The sequence below is a fragment of the Mauremys mutica genome, chromosome 3, assembly GCF_020497125.1.
Source record: "Mauremys mutica isolate MM-2020 ecotype Southern chromosome 3, ASM2049712v1, whole genome shotgun sequence".
Classification (NCBI taxonomy): Eukaryota; Metazoa; Chordata; order Testudines; family Geoemydidae; genus Mauremys; species Mauremys mutica.
In genome coordinates this window covers 106,003,127-106,020,448 of record NC_059074.1, presented here as the reverse complement: position 1 = coordinate 106,020,448, position 17,322 = coordinate 106,003,127, and the positions used below count along the sequence as shown (strand labels likewise).

Below are 17,322 nucleotides of genomic sequence, written 5' to 3'. Positions count from 1 at the left end.
GATTTACCCTTATGTGAATCTCAAACCAGCTCAACTAGCAGCCTTTGCTATGTTCTGGAGCAAGAACAGTCCATTTGAATTTCCCTGTCATATGAAAGTATCTGCTTCTGTACATGTGTTTGACTTTTTATGGTTTATGTATTTTTTCCCTAATCTAAATGTCTGTTGTAACATATGGAGAAATCGTTTGGCTGGCTTTTGAACTTGTAACTGAAGATGAGAACGGCTAGAAGTGGTTCTGCTGCTGCTTTCTGGGTTGCTGAATATGAAAACTCTTCCCCCCCCCCCCAATTTCTAATACACAAAGGATTTTTGCAGTATAGTTCACCTTGGTCAAACTTTAGGAGATTTGACTTTGATAAGCATCAAAATTTTCAGGTATTGAACCCAATATTGAGGATATTCTTTCACCTCCCAGAATTTTTCGTACCCTGCACTTCCTTCCTTCACCTCACTTCCCAGAAGTCATTCAGAATTTTAGCAGATCAGGCAGGTACTACTGTGTTCAAATAATACCACCCTTCTTCAGGGCTTCTGTGGTCAAAGGTGGCCCAGAGTGCAATGTGCAAAAGAGTGCACAAGTCAGGAGCAGAAGGCACAGCAGGAGAGCTGCTAGAACTCCTGGACTCTGCAGCAGAATTATATCAGAAGTAGGCAGGCCTAGTGGGGAGGGAATTTCATCCCAAGCTGGAGGAAAGCCAACAGCTGCGGAGGAGCCCACAGTTCAGGTGGAGACATCCCTCAGGAATCATAGAATCACAGAAGATTAGGGTTGGAAGAGACCTCGGAAGATCATCTAGTCCAACCCCCTGCTCAAAGCAGGACCAACCCCAACTGATGAATATATTAAAGGGAGACTCAATATCCTAGTAAAGAGGGTAGGAAAGAACTTGGTAAAGTACAGGTAGGAGCTAGTGAGGAACAGTCAAATGTAAAAGAGTCCCATTTAAGTATAACACATGAAAGCAAGCCACTGAATATTGACCAAATGTACAAATGCTTATATACAATACTAGGAGTCTAAATACTAAGATGGGTGACCTAGAGTACCTGGCATTAAATGAGGATATTGATATAATAGGCCTTGCAGAAACTTGATGGAATAAGGAACATCAAGGGGACACAATTGATATAGTGTACCGAGATTTTCAGAAGCCTTTGACAAGGTCCCTCACCAAAGGCTCTTTAGCAAAGTAAGCAGGGACAACAGGGAAGGTCCTCTCATGGATCAGTAACTGGTTAAAAGATAGGAAACAAGGGTAGGAATAAATGGACAGTTTTCACAATGGACAGCAGTAAATAGCAGGGTTCCTTAAGGATCTCTACTGGGACCTGTGCTGTTCAGCATATTCAGAAACGATTTGGAAAAAGCTCAGCTTCAGCTGCTTAGAGCCATCACTAAAAACACTATGCTAATACTATTTAAAATATGTTACTTTTATTTAACAGCCATCTCCACTTTAAGAAACTTTCCATAATTTTATACAGTGGCCATGCATAGACATATGCAGTTCATTTTAAGACAATCAAATCTTCAACATTCTAGTAGTATTGTTGCCCTTTCCTATTATGTTCTGTTAAAAGGATAATAAAAGCCATAGAACCTTTAGCAAATTCATGAAAGGTAAAGAACTGAAAGCTCTAGAGGCCTTTTTATCCAAAGCACACATACAGACAGCATGGAAAAAATCTACCAATGCTGCTCCACCAATGTGCCTCAACTCTCCTCTGAAGAGACCTATCTCTTAGTGTAAGAGGTCAATCGAGTCTCCATAATCATTTATTCGGTCATTTTTCTCTCTGTTCCTAATGCCAACAATGGTGTCCATGATAGCGGCGGTTTCCGAGATGTGGATACTTTTTCTCTCAAAGTGTGAAGAGCATGCATTCCATTTCAGAATACACACTATGTAAACAAATCAGAGGCAGAGAGGAAAAGAACACAAGTAAACAAGCTGGATGAAGAGTGTCAGAAGACAGCTATGGTATCCCTCTGGCACCATTTAGGAAGCTCATCTAACTAATACCAGGCCTCTTTTCCTACTAGTTATCTAAGCTCACAGAAATTATGGTGAGGTTTTGTTAGGTTTCATATTTCTAGTCTTCAATTATTATTATTTGTTGGTTACCATGGCTATTAAAACTTCTCTTCAAGCTGCTCACGTGTATTACTCAGTATACTAACTTTGGCTAAGATAACAAAAAACTGAGTTTCCCAACCCAGCTACTCATTTGATACTGCCCCCTTCAATTCAACAGACATCATGCCACATTAGTAATGCTTGTGCAGGGTTTTTTCTTTGGCTCTAGCAAGTAGCAATAATTTTATGATATTTAAGATTTGAAAAAGTGTATCTTTGGATTATAGCATATTAGGCAATAATATGCAATTTATCTCAAAGGAGCTAATTAAACTTAAACCATCAAAGGCACATCATCATAAACCCAATGCTGAAAAAGATTTTTTAAAAAGTACTACTGTGAAAATCTCTCATTTACACATCCTCCAGCATTCATCTACTTTGCAGTCAGTCTTTTATACCATTTCTGATGGAAAGAAACCAAAAGTCCAATACCCCCCTAAAAAGTTTAAATATTCTCTAATATTTGTGTACACAAATACAACTGAGATGGCCTATAATTTAATGATTGTTTTAATTTTATGTTCAGAGTTCTCCAATGTTATTTTTTATTAGAACACTCTTTGGAACAGAGCACAAGCATTAAACCTGTTCCTTGTTGTTAATTTTTTTAACTGTCTTTATCATAAGTAACGCTGAAAAAACACTTCCTTTGTCCCACCCTCTTAACACATACTACAGTTCAGTTTGCTGAATGCCAAACAAACACAAAAATAAACTATCCATAACCATTTGGACAAGACTCGTGCCTCAGCAGCATGCAAACAAAAATGGGATTAATAAAATAAATGCTAGAAATAAAAAAAAAACAGCCCATGCTTTGCACAGAGGGCATCGATAGTCATTTTTTGTTGTTGTTTGTAATCTTGGTTGTTACATCTAGTGGATATTTTAAAGGCAATTGCAAAGGAGTGGGAGGAATTTTTTTTTTCTTAAATTGAGCTTGCCCCCCCCCCTTTTTTTTTCTTTTGCGCTGTTTCATGATGGATAAAGTGCTTTGAAAGGGGTTTGGTTTTGTTCCCTTCCCCCCACCTTAGAAATATCAGAACTGTGAAATGTGTTTTCTGTAGTTTTTCTGTAGAACGTACTGGATGTCTTAGCATTGTACAGTGGACATGGCAAGGCTCCTCTCTCTCCTACTCAGCCAAGACAGGTGTTTGGGGTAATTAATCCATCTGAGAAGGGTCAAGGGTGTGGTCAGATGACTGCAAAGGGTGGCTCTCAAAGGAGGCTCCAAGCAAACTAGAGTCAGGCAGAGCCCTGAGGAGGAGGATTCTACCAGGACTCAGTTTCAGGAGGGCTGTGGAGAGATCCTGAACTAAATGGGTGAGTCTTTGGGTATGGGAAGCCAGAACTTGAGTTGCATAGTTCCAAAAAGAGGTTAGAGAGTCCCCAACCTAACAGTGGGTGAAAAGGCCTCTCTTTTGGGAGTTGGATTATGACTAATGAGGCCCCAGAATGGGGGAATATTGTTCTCAAGAATGTCAGGATAAGAGTGAATCCATAAACTTCAAGGCCAGAAGGGATCATTGTGATTATCAAGTCTGACCTCCTGGATAGCATAGGCCATAGAACTTCCCCAATATAATTCCTAGAGCAGATCTTTCAGAAAAACATCCAATCCTGATTTAGAAATTGACAGTGATGGAGAATACACCATGACGCTTGATAAATTGCTCCAATGGTTAATTACTCTCACTTTTAAGAACTACACATTATTTCCAGTCTGAATTTGTTTAGCTTCAGCTTCCAGGCACTGGATCATGTTATGCCTTCTTCTGCCTATTATCAAATATTTGTTCCCCAAGTAGATACTTACACACTGTAATCAAGTCACTCCTTAACCTTCTCCTTGTGAAGCTAAACAGACTGAGCAACTTGAGTCTTCCACCACAAGGCATGTTTTATAATCCTTTAATCATTCTCACAGCTCGTCTCTGAACCCTCTCCAATTTATTAACATACTTCTCCAATTGTGTACACTAGAACTGGACAAAGTATTCCAGCAGTGGTCACACCAATGTCAAATACTAAATGTAAAAAAACCTCTCTACTGCTAATTGAGATACCAATAGGGTTGAGTGTCTTTACTTGCCTAAGCAGTGCCTCATCGTCTACACTGCTATTTATGCCCATGCTGAGAGGGTGTGTACCCTACACACCACCAAAAGGAGTGTGCAGTGTAGACATACCTTTACCAAGACCTACTACCAAGTTAAAAAGTATGAAGAGCCACTGCCCCTCCTATAAATGCTGTACACAGAAGCAAAGTACCACAATGCATCTAGCAAAGTGCTTATTAAAGAACTGTAAAACAAGTGACAATCTGAAAATTAAGATATTTTAAAGATCCTTAAATTGTCAATCCCTTTTGCTTCCCGTTAATAAAAAAATAACTTTTGTGAATATTTCTCAGAAGGCTAAAGCCTCACTGATAAAAATATTTATAAATGCACTATGCTAGCAATTCTACAGTTTATAGCCAAAGAGAGACTTTCATTCTAAACCTGCATTTTTTTTTCAATGGCTTACAGATGGCCAAAATAGCTTAAAAAGGGAAGATAATGGGTTCTTAAATTTCTCAGGTTTTTCCTCAGAGCAGCCTTTCTGGAAAGAGGAAGAAAAATCTTTTCACTTGTAGGAATATGAAAGTAACTGTGTTTTCCAAGAGATAATTAAAAGAAACAAAAAAACAGTTCAGATACTTTTTCTGCACATGTCTCAAATGGTACTGTTTCTAGGATTCAAGAGTGGCATACGCATGGTCCTTAATCTGAATCGTCCTTTGCCAAATTTAAAATGTAAAGATACAAAGTTATGGATGAAAATGGTATATTATTCCAAGGCACAATAAATTATTTGCCTTGAAGATGCCAATGCTGCCTGTTTAGAGCTCCATTGACTTCAAATCCACGCGGGCACAAAGGTACAATTGCAGAATGGGTGGCTCCGGAGACTGATCATGTAGTAATGAGAGACATCAGTGGGGCTCCATATGGGACAAAGGCCCTGTCTACACTCAGCTAATTACAGAATGGGGCCTAAGAATCCAACAAGTGTATTATCTAGATGAACATACATGTGGGTATGTATCTGAATAGCAACATACTGAAATAACTGATCTGCATTCTAAGACAAAACAACACTACACCTCTCATCCCTTTATCCCTCCAATTGCTGTCCCTCTCTTATAATGGATTGGGTGAGACTTTCCTTTTAAGAAATGTCTTCACTGTGTTCTGTGCAGATATTGGATCTGGTCCTCTTCTACGCTAATAGTGTAAAATTGAAGTACTGTGTTGACTCAGGCCCACAGCAGCTGAATGTATGTAAGCAGAAAAACACATAATTGGATGCATTATAGAAATCTAAAAAAAAATACAGACTGAGTCCACCTTCTTCTGCTCCCAACTCCCTCACATCACTCAAAATATTTAATGACATATTTGAAAGGAACCCCTTGGTCTAGATGCCTAATGGGTACAGGCCACTGTAAATTTTGACATTTGGACGCCATATATGCTCCCATGTACTCCACACCCGCCATAGAGTACAGTGGCTTGGGAGAATGGTCACCAAACCAGTTAGGTCCAGAAAGATTTAGACAGAAGGGATGTCTTGCCAGGAAGTGCAATACCACCACACACTCAAATCATCATCTCATTCACCTCATTACTGAGTTATCTGGGACAGTCTTCAATTTGAGTGAAGATCTTCTATCACAAAAATCAAATTATATTATATTACAATTTCAACTAAATATGAGACAGGATCAAATAAAACTTGATCACGACATAACTAGGGCCTTACCATCCTAAATCATGGTCATCTTGTAACTTATCGATTAAGCTTAGAATTTTAATACCAGAGGAAGTAACTTAAACTTGGTCCCAAACAATGATGATATGCACGAGATGGGTACATACAGATATTTATAAACTAAAATGCATAAACATTCCTATTCCCTTGGTTTGCTTACTGATGGCATTTATCTTCCATTTCCTGCTTTGAGAAATGTTACACATTATGTTCTTGGTGTGGGTTTTTGTACTGTCTTGTTACTCTTACAACACATGGCTTGTAAGAAGTAAAACAATGTTTAAGCCAGTGGTTCTCAACCAGGGGTATGTGTACCCTTGGGGGTACGCAGAGGTCTTCCAGGGGGTACATCAACTCATCTAGATATTTGCCTAATTTTACAATAGGCTACATAAAAAGCACTAGTGAAGTCAATATAAACTAAAATTTCATACCGAAAATGACTTGTTTATACTGCTCTATATACTATGCACCAATGTAAATACAATATTTATATTCCAATTGTTTTATTTTATAATTAGAAGGTAAAAATGAAAAAGCAATTTTTCAAGTAATAGTGTGCTATGACACTTGGATTTTTATGTGTGATTTTGCAAGTAAGTCATTTTTAAGTGAGGTTAAATTTGGGGTTACGCAAGACAAATCAGACTCCTGAAGGGGGTTCATTAGTCTGAAAAGGTTGAGAGCCACTGGTTTAAGATATAAAAGGCAAAAAGTAATTGGTTATAAGAAAAGGTATATCTGAAGTGACATTTTCAGTGATAGTCCAGTTGAGTTTTCCTCTTGAATCAACAGTGAAATGCTTATAGAGGATGCTATGGATCTGTATGCAACCAATGTATGCCAGAAGGATTGTGACTAGACTATTTTCCTTCATACTGTGCCTCCTCAGCCAACAATCTAGGATAAACCAGGAACAGATTAAACTTTTCCATAACTTCTTCCTTGTCACTTATGTGCTTATTTTATTTTTGTTTTATGAAGCTGTAGTCTTACTTTACTGTGTATATTAATGCCTATTCACTATAATACTGTCTCTTTGCAAGTAGAGTAGTTGGTTTAAAAAAAATTAAATACAAGACTACATGAGTGAAATTCTAAGGTTTTAGATTGCAACTGCACAGAAATAAGGAAAATCAAACACAGTTCCAATAGCATCAGCGATTCCTCCTACATTATTTATATTTTCTATGTAAAGTCAACATTACTATGTATAGTACAACAAAATATGTGCACATGTACTAATGTTTAAGTACATGTAATGATTATTTCATATACACACATCCAATGCTCATCAATTATTGATACAGGAACCACATATTTGCGTTTCCTGACAAACAATTCAAGTTTCGATTTTAGTGCTCCAAGCTATTTTTAAATAGACAGTTTGCTCAAGCAGAAAAGCTGGAGTTAGGAGAGCTGTACTACTATAAACATTAGCAGTCTCTTCAAAACTTTGATTGTTTGTTTTTGTGTTCCCTTTCCACCATTGAGTCTACATAAATCAGGGCGATTTAAATGAAATTAAACCATACACTTAAGTGTATGGTTTAATTTCATTTAAACAAGTTTTGAATTTACCTTTCAATTACAATCCTCCTTCTCAAGGACTGACATCATTAAAAATCTATTGAAATTAAACCAACTGTAAAACCTAGTTAGTTTAGCATGTTGAATCAATATTAAAGGCATTACATGTCTATGCTATTACTCCAACAGAATACATCACACGTGGTAATATGGCTTGTTTTCTTAAACACCAAGCAATTGTTTTAAGGAATATTATAGCCAGTGCTACAAAACAGTGACTGAGCTTTTTTCAAAATCTCAATATTTTAAGTTTAATGAATGGGAGAACAGAGCAGAGCTTTAACTTGCTGACATTCCGTTGGAGGAACCCTTTCTGAGTGGCAGACCCCCAAGGGGTTCCACCCTACCTTAAGACCAGGTCATGTGGCCTCAATGCCTCTGAGACTGAACCTCTGGGCTGCAGCATTCCTGCTTCACACCATGAGATCTGCTCACCAAGTTCAACTGAGATAGACTCTTGATCAGAGACTGGTACGCTGTACAGGAACCCATGCACTGCAGCAAGTATTTGCAGTGACACCAGGCAGCTTTTTTCAAAACAGTAGGATTTATTAGTCAACCAGAACATAGCATCTGGAAGTCATTAGGTTAGCATGGTGGAAGGCTGGCTTGGCCAGAATGCACTCAGTCAAGCACTCATGGAATCCCTTCCTGGCTCTAACGCTGTGTCTGACCAAAGGGCAGCCATTTAAGCCAGCCACCTGACACCTTTCTCCTTTGTTCTCAGGCTGGGGGCTGTGCTCTGCTTCCCTGATGGAGGTAGGGGGGAAAATCTCCTTCCCCTGGGTTGTTGGTTGCTGTGAATATCCTGGCCACTGGGGTTCCTCTTGTCTTTTCAGATGCTCTATTGATACAGGTCAGTTTCAGACCATCCTTTCATTCCACCCCAGACAGCTATGTGCATGTCTCTTACTCTGCTCCAAGAGTAGCTTTAACCCTTTTGCACCCATTGGGTAGCAATGCAAAGTACTGAGAGGAAACTGAGGCATGCACAGGATTCATAAAATTATTACAGACAAATCCCACTTCATCACACATCATGCATCCAACAAAGTGGGTATTCACCCACGAAAGCTCGTGCTCTAAAACGTCTGTTAGTCTATAAGGTGCCACAGGACTCTCTGCTGCTTTCATCACACAAGCATCTTCATTTTTTTCCCATTAAACATGATAGTTTATTTTCTCCCAATCTGTTCAGCAAATATGAAAACAGTCATCAAAAAGAAAATATTTCCCTATTTAAACGCAATCTGCTTCCAGGTAGCTGTCTAACCACTTGCATACATTTAATGGTTCAACTTTCCAATTTTGGAAGCCAATATGCACTTCAGAACAGTTCTGATATTGAGTGGTTGGCAAGACTAATGAATGATTAGCAGATGCCTATGTATAAAAGCATCCCTTTAGTAGAGCTTTTTCCAACATTTAGGAATCTTGGCCAAATGCCAACTTAAGTAGTTCCGCTCTGCCTATCTATAATTCCTCCTATAGTTTTACCTGAAGTTGCTATTCTCTCCTTCTGTAATTCATTAAGGAGGGGAAATGAACATGTAGTATTGCTGTAATAGAATGGCTTCTAGGTTTATGCCAAGACATGGCTGCATTTCAGAGACATGAATATCAAGTTCTGATTCACCAAATATATGATTGTTTAAACAAGCCTTGTTTCCAAGAGTTTTCATGTATTGGTGCAGTTGAACAAATACTTTTATATAGCTTAGCATCTAATAAATAGAAATAATATTCACAAACATTAATATTCTGAATAAAAGTGCACAGATACATTATTGCTTAAATAAGGTATGTTTTGGCTTTCACACCAATCAGTAAGAATGAACTTTAAGAAACAAAAACATGACTGAAGACTGCTTCATACTAATTTCTAGTCTACAGATTTTAGCCACTATAAAAATTGGCGATTAAAACAGGCAACTTAGATTAGTCCTCCCAGATGTAAGACACATTTACCTGTTTCAACGGACTGAGAAAAACAGAATGACAAATGCATAAGACCCCCCCCCCCGCTTCATGATGCAAAGATTATTTAAATACCCTCTTTGTAGCCTTCTCCGTGGCCTTTAATTCTTTGAAGGTCTTCAGAAAACTAATCCCTATGTCTCAGGAAGCAGAGCATAATAATTAATGCAGATTTCCAGTGCTTCAGCCCTAGTATAATAATTGGAGATATACCAATCTCCTAGGACTGGAAGGGACCTTGAAAGGTCATCAAGTCCAGCCCCCTGCCTTCACTAGCAGGACCAAGTACTGATTTTTGCCCCAGATCCCCTAAGTGGCCCCATTGAGGATTGAACTCACAACCCTGGGTTTAGCAGGCCAATGCTCAAACCACTGAGCTATCCCTGGCTCACGACAAGCTAGCACTGTGAAATTCCAACTTGTGATATGAATAAAGGGGTCATTGCAGTGAGATTACTGAATCTCCCTCTTAAGTACAGTATCCATTCCTACAGAAAGAAACTGAGGCCTAGTCTATACTACAAAGTTAGGTTGATGTAAACTGTCTTACAGTAACCTAACTGTAAGTGTCTCCACTAAAATGAAGCTCCCACCGATGTTGCTTGCCCACTACACTTAATAACTCCACCTCCGCGAAAGGCATAGTGCATAAGTCTATGCAGTTAGGTGGACACAATGTCAGTGTAGACACTGTGTTGCTTACGTTGACTGTTGCTGCCATTCAGAAACCATCCCACAATGCCCCACACTGGCAGTTAAATTGGTACAAGCGCTCCTGGTAAGGATGGGCACTGCCGACCCAAGGAGCGTAGTATGGACATATAAACCAATTCAATTACTGCGGTGGCTGTACGTCAACATAACTTAGGTCGACTTAATTTTGTAGTGTAGACTTGCCCTGAATCTTAGGCTATGGCTACACTAGAGAGCTTACAGTGGTGCAGCTGTGCTGCGGTAAGCTCTCTAATATAGTCGCTCTAAGTGGATGGGAGAGAGCTCTCTTGTTGGCTTAATTATTCCAGTTCCCATGAGCCATAGTAGGTATGTTGGCTTGAGAAGCTCTCTTGCCAACATAGCACTGTCCACAATGGCACTTAAGTCAGCATAAGTTATGTCGCTCAGGGTGGGTAGCTAATTTACACCCCGAGCGACAAAGCCTAAGTCAACATAAGTTATGGCTGCGCTACACTTTACTTATAGTAGAAACACATCCTTTTTCTCTCTCTCCCTCCCTCCCTTTCTTCCTAATGGAAGAAACACTCCTTCTTGACATGTTACAACTGCAGTTTAGCTGTATCCCATCTTCATAGCCTGGCACTCTATCATGACATTCCAGTGCTGCAGTCACTGGTTTCTTACTCAAAGATGAGCTAGCCTTCTGCATCTGAACTCTCACTTCTTTGAACTAAGCTGTTTCCTCAAATCTTTTGCATTTCTGTAATCCTGAATTGCTCTGAAAAGGACTCTAATTAGAAGAAGGGTGTGACTTTTTTTAATCATTATTTTGTGTGTTATTGTAATTCAGGTGCCTTTTAAGGTTGCAAACCATATGGATTTATTTCCTATAATTTAGGCCCAATCTTGCAAAACGCTGAGCACCCACAACTCCCAATGTCTGTACCCCTGAAGAGCAATGGGAGCTAAAACACTTGGCATCTCAGCTCATCTAACCTTTAGGCTGAACCTATTTAACTGTGGACAACCAACAACTTTTGTCTAATATTTTATAGGCGGAAAAGTAGAGAAGCAAGGATGGGTTCAGGACCACAACTATCAAGCAGACAAAAGTGTGTGTCTGTATGAGGATATAAGGGAGGGTAGAGAAAGAGCTTACAGACCTCTCCCATGCCCAGAAATTGTCTTGTCACTGCTGTTTATAAACAAATGGGAGGGAGGTCTGGAATGAGTGGATGCAAAGAAAACTCTCCTCTTAATTCTTTCAACAGTCTCTCACCAGTTTCAAATAAGTCTGTTTTTAAAATACCTCCTAAAGCAAAGCCTAGTGATAAATATAGGACCGTGAGCATGGAATCCAGCCCATGGTTAACCATTCTGAGAGCATATAATTTTTTTAATTTCCTGACCTCTGCATGTATATTTGCTTATCTCACACGTATACAGGAATAGTCTTTATTGTATTCATCAATACTATACAACTGCCTCTGTCTACACAGATTTGTAATTTTATTAACTGTTTTGTCCACAAAAGCAAGTATTTGCAGTTTCTAGAATCCTACAAATAGGTATTTCAAATACAGCATAAAGGCTCTTTTCAAAAATAAAGTGCACTGGTGTAGACAATAAAACAGTAATGTTCAATTGAGTTTGAGATAAATAGAATTATGAAGCACAAGTTATGCTTTAGTATCCTATTATAGGTCATATTTTTATGTCCTTACTCACACTTAGCAGTACTTTAAAACTCCACAAGTGGTCCCATTTAAATCACTCAATGAGTAGAGAATATTTGATAGAGAATATTTATCAGTGCTTAGCCATAGTGATTTGTACTCCATAAATATATACGTTGGAATATTTTATTTTGAAAACTGAACCACTGATATATTCTTACACAAATTCTCTGGTCCTCTTTAAATACCCCAGCCCCACAATGTAACCGGTTTTTAAATTGTAATGGTTGGCTAGTCACCGTTTCAGTATATCTTAGTTACTGCTGTGCCAACGTTTTCCATTTTCTATTTTAAAATATTAAAAGCAGGATATTTTATATATATTTCTTCCAGCCTGGCATTTCTAATTGAAAGTAAATAAAGTAGTTCTTAAGAACTTGTATAGTCACAGTTAAAAACAGCAAAGATACAGCTGGACATTTTAAGTTTTGGGGGGGGGGGGAAGGGGATTGTGGGAGGGTGTGTGTTTTTTTTTTTTTTTTAAACCCCAAAAACAGTCAGCTTTCAATCTGCTTGGATACATTTCACATGTGAATACTCTAATAAATGAAGCATTTTTCCTTGACATTTTTTCCCCAAAAATTTACAATATTGACGTTAGTATTCAGCTCATAATGGTACCCTTCAGAATATTTCAAATTACTGTTTCCTCTATTAGAAGAATGTTACCTGCATTTATTTATTTTAAAATTAGCCATATAGTAATCATGATAAACTTGGATTGGGCATATTTTAGGACACCAATAAAAAAAAAGTATAGTAGTTGAAAATATGTCACTCACCTTGTGCATTACACTACACCACAGGTTTAATTATCAGTTTAACTACATTTGAGACAGACCTGAAAGATGTGCAGTCACTTCATATAATGTGGCATTATATTTCTAGCCATACCACCTTGAGCTATGACCCAACTCAGATCTCTCAAATTAAGCAGGGTCAAAATAGGTCACTACCCATATGGAAGACCTAACGAACACATAGGTGCTGCAGGAAGTGGTTGTGGTGATTCAGAGAAAATAGTTCCAGCTACAAAGACAGCACTGAAACAATGCCTTAGCAGGTGATGAGGTAACTGCACTGTTAGAAAATCCAGCTGAAAATGAGATTGTATGAAAAAATAGGCTTGATCATGGAATCAACAGACAGTAGCACAATACATATGCACAAGGGGGACGAATTAAGTTTGGACAAGGAACCTTAATTCTGGCTTTTCCTACCTTTTGAATGCTTGACTCCACAACCCGAATATACTTTTAATATAACTTGTGTGTAATAATAGCTATGTTATAATATTATCCAAAACTGAGAGGGAGGGAGAAAAATCAGGTTATGGTACTCTATAGTAGAACTATACTAACTTAGGGCACCTGAAAACATTCCCAAAACTCCCTGCAGTACCACATCTCAGGGTTTGAAAAAATCCTTTTGTAATCACCTAAGAATAAGTGAAATATCTCAGATTTATGAAGCCTGTTGTCTCAAAGGCCCTATCTACATTACACCTCAAGGGAGATTCACAGACTTTAAAAACAGGGACTTTATTATGATCCCCCAGATGGGAGACCCACTCACACAACTGCTATATTTTGTAGTGTAGGCTCCATAGCATGTATTGGGTTTTTCTAAAACCATGGCTTGAACTAATCTAAAGCTTTGGATGGACAACCTAAGACAACTGTGAGCATGAGTTACAATCTGATGGTGGTTTGGTGACCAATGTACAACAAGGTTAGTGTCCACATAATAAACACCTTCATAATTGGCACCTTTGTTAGTAGTCTCAGTGGGGAGGAAAAAAGCCTGAAAGGAGACTGAATTAACTTTTCACTGCTACCAGCATTCCCGTCAGGTTAGGGATGAGGTGCATTGGCTGGCAGGGCAGTCTGAATGTACTTGCACTGCCCAATGCTTCACCTGTGGACAATGAATTCTAAGGGAAACAAAACTGAGTTCAAAGGAACTTCTCAGTATGATTTTCCAAAAGGTAGCCTGGACTTCGAGAACCTGATCAGAATAGAGCTAAGGTATGCAAACTACTTGGTATAGTCAAAATTCTTCTTTAAAAAGGGGAAACTGTCCAACTGGAGGGGAACTGACAGTGCTATCAGTGTGGTACTCAGAACTCCCATTGTCTTCAAAAGGCATCTGTATAAAAAATGAGGTTGGGTTATCCCACAAACACAACACACCTACCTACCCACAATGCTTCTTGTATCCCACTGGTTTCATTTGGGTTAGGGAGAAAAAAAAAACAGGGGTCTTTTTCCCTCCTTTTGTCACTTTGAAGTGGGCAGTTCTTACAGAAAATATCTCAATGAAAATCGCCTTAGCAGGCCCAATACTTATTCTCTGATTAAATAAAAATGTAAAAGGCTCTCTTGTCACATAACATGACAAACAAGGTTAAAAGGTTCCAAATATTCTCTAACTTCAATTTTTCCTATTCATGCATCTAAACCAAAATATAGGACCTGATCACTTACTCTACAGAACTATACAGAGTATTATTATATTCTTATAAAAAACAGTCTGACAGGCCTAGTGAGATAAAAAGGTTTGTAATTAACTATATTAATTCTATTAAAAATATGCAACAGGAGCTCTCCTCTCCCAAAAAATGAAGTGATACTCTTGAAAAATTATCATTGCTGATTAACAGCAAGGTGCAAAATTGTCATACCGAAGTATAAATCCAGTTGCATCTACTCTCCTTGCCTTGCCAACTTACTCATAATGGGAAAAGTTAAAGCACTGGTCCTGAGTCCTACTTTGAATGGGGCTCTTCACAGGGTCCTCACGGACTTGATTGCAGGACCTGGGCCTATTGTTTTATTTGCCAGTCAAAAAAACCCAGACCTCTCTAACTTGCCTTGGGTTTGTACAATTCTGAATGCTCCTTTAAAGTAACTAAAGCCTGGCAGTCTACAAAAAAAAACTGCAAATGGTAAATCAAGTTTCCACAAGAAAACATCCTAGCAAAATGCTCTGAGTTAAAACTATAGAGCTCAAAAATGGCTTGTGAGGGAAATCAATTTCAAAAGGATGACACAGTCTGCAAATATGATTACATTACACCCCTTTATGTTAACTTAAATTTATTTTTATTTAACATTCTAAAGTACACCAGGACTTGTTTTATTTTTTCTAATTGTGATTAAATAAATGGTCACTTCTAAATGAAGAAACAATTTCCACCCAGAGCACTGCATTATGCCAACGGTTTTAAAGCAACAACTCTCATTCAAGTTAAACAGGATTTCTGCTTAAACAGGGATGGTACGTACAAGCCCTGAAAGTTCTATACCAGTGCAATCCAATAATCCTACCATATAATACCTCTAATATTCACTTAGAAGGATAGCAAAACTGCCACAAATCTGAACTTCCTGAAAACCTTTGCCAAAGTAAGGGTTTGGACTGGTGGCAGTGGCAGGGGATGGTGTTTGACTTCCTTTTAATCATGGCCTTTGATGGCGAATAACCTAGGGGTTGCTGACTGACAGTTTGTTACAGTACTGGATGGATGTCTACAGTTCTATTTTAGAAATCTGAAGAATTAAAACTAAATTACCTATGAGTTTAAGTTGTAAGTGCACCCCAAGGGGTGCGATGGAAACGCATTTCTATAAATGCAGCGGGAAGAATAGCCATCTTCGTGAGAATGTGCTGAGCACATACATCTATGCCCTAATATTAGTACCAGCCAACTCTTAGCTTGCCATGTCTCCCCCCCCCCCCCCCAGTAATATGGTGCCTTTACCGGGTTTGCTTTCAGCCTGTGTAAGCTGTCACGCCCCAGTGCCTAGGCAGTAGGCAAAGTGCTGCTCTCCAGCTGTTTGACACTACTGCACATACCCTCGCAAGCAAGGCTGGGGGGGGGGGGCGGTCACTTGCAGGTTAACCTCAGGCTCCATCGCCGTGCTCAGCACGGAGCTCAGCCTGAGCAGATGACCGCCTCGCCCTTCCATGCCAGCCGACACAAAGAGGAGAATTTTTTCGGAGGTAACTTTTCCTCTTGGCCCTTTTTCCTTCCTACTTCGCTCCCCACCGCCTGGTGTGGCGCATCACACGCGCTGGGCGCAAACACAGCCCCCAGCAGCACCAGGAAGGAAAATAAAATGGGGGGAGGGGAGGCCAGAGAGAAGAGGCAGGAAAAGACAAGGAGTCTGGGCAAGTAAAAGCCTCCCGTGGCCCTTGCCAGTCCCAGCGGCGGCGGCACGGCGGGGAGCACATGGAGCTCCCCAGATGACATTTTGTTTCCTGTCGGGCAGCGTGGCCCGAAGGGCTGCACCGGGCGTTTGCTTTTTGCTCCGCTTTCTCGCGGCGCAGGGCGGCGGCGGCGGCCGGCCGGAGCCCGGGGATAGGGGCGAGTCCTAACTCTCGTTCGCCCTCTGGCAAGGCGCCGCCGAGGGCCCCGCTCGCAGCTCGGGCCCGGGCCGGGGAAGGCACAAGTTGCCCATCACGCTGCTGATGCTGCAGAAACCAGGGCAAACCCCCGCCCTCCAGCACCGCCCGCCGCCCCCCTCTCACCGCTCTTGCTGTCGCTGGGAGCCGCGCCGGCTGCAGTCACCGCTCCGCCGCCTCCGGCCGTGGCCGCCGCGGCCGCTGCTCCTCCCGATCCTCCAGTCGCCCCGGCCGCGCCGGCCGCCGCTCCCATCGCTGCGCCCGCGGCCGCCGCCAGGGCCAGGGCTCCATTTTCCTGCTCGTCCCCGCTGCTGTTAGCGCGCTTGTTCTTCTTGCCCTTGCTGCTCTTCTGGTTCGGCATCGCGGAGCTGGAGCAGGAGGCGGCGGCGGCTGCTGCTGGTGAGGAGGCGGCTGCTGCTGCTGCTACCCCCGGCTCATTGCGGCTCCATTGCAAACAGGGCGCCCAGGAAGCAGAGAGGAGCTGGCTGCGGCTTTCCCAGGCTGAGTGCTCCCGGCCCTCCCGGGCGGGCACCCGCGGCCAGCCCAGCCCAGCCCCGCCGCGCACACACTTACACACCCCGGCGCCCGGCCCGGCCCCGGGGGGAAGCAGCGCCAGGGGAAAAGGCGTGTCCCGCTTGTTTTGATTCTGCTTCCCCTACTATGGCTCTCCTCCCGCCCCTCTCGGCTTCCTCCTTTCACACGCACTAGCGCTGGCTGGTGACAGAGGGAAGCCGCGCAAGTTAAAAGGGCGGGGGGGAGCTACGGGGCTGAGCTCCACCGGGGCAGCAAAGAAAGCAGGAGGAGCTCAACTGGGACCTGACCCCCTCCCACCACACCACGGCCTGGTGGCTGCCAATGCTGTAGAAGGGGGTTGCCATGCAAGGCTCCTCCCTTTGGCCTAGCAGAAGCCTCACGTGCTCACAGCAGAAGGGAGCAGTTCCCTGGAAGATCTGCCTCATTTCCTGAAGGAACAACCT

At 41.1% G+C, this 17,322-nt stretch overlaps 1 protein-coding gene across 1 annotated transcript in view; it reads right to left on the bottom strand.

Annotated features, from left to right (window-relative positions):
- The window catches only part of HECA (hdc homolog, cell cycle regulator), a 31,638-nt gene extending 14,606 nt beyond the window's left edge, over positions 1-17,032 (bottom strand). Inside the window, exon 1 of the mRNA XM_045011513.1 lies at positions 16,472-17,032. Within this exon, the coding sequence (XP_044867448.1) occupies positions 16,472-16,706 (235 nt within the window). The 5' untranslated portion in view covers positions 16,707-17,032. The remainder of the gene's footprint in view (positions 1-16,471) is intronic.
- Positions 17,033-17,322: the final 290 nt, after the last annotated feature.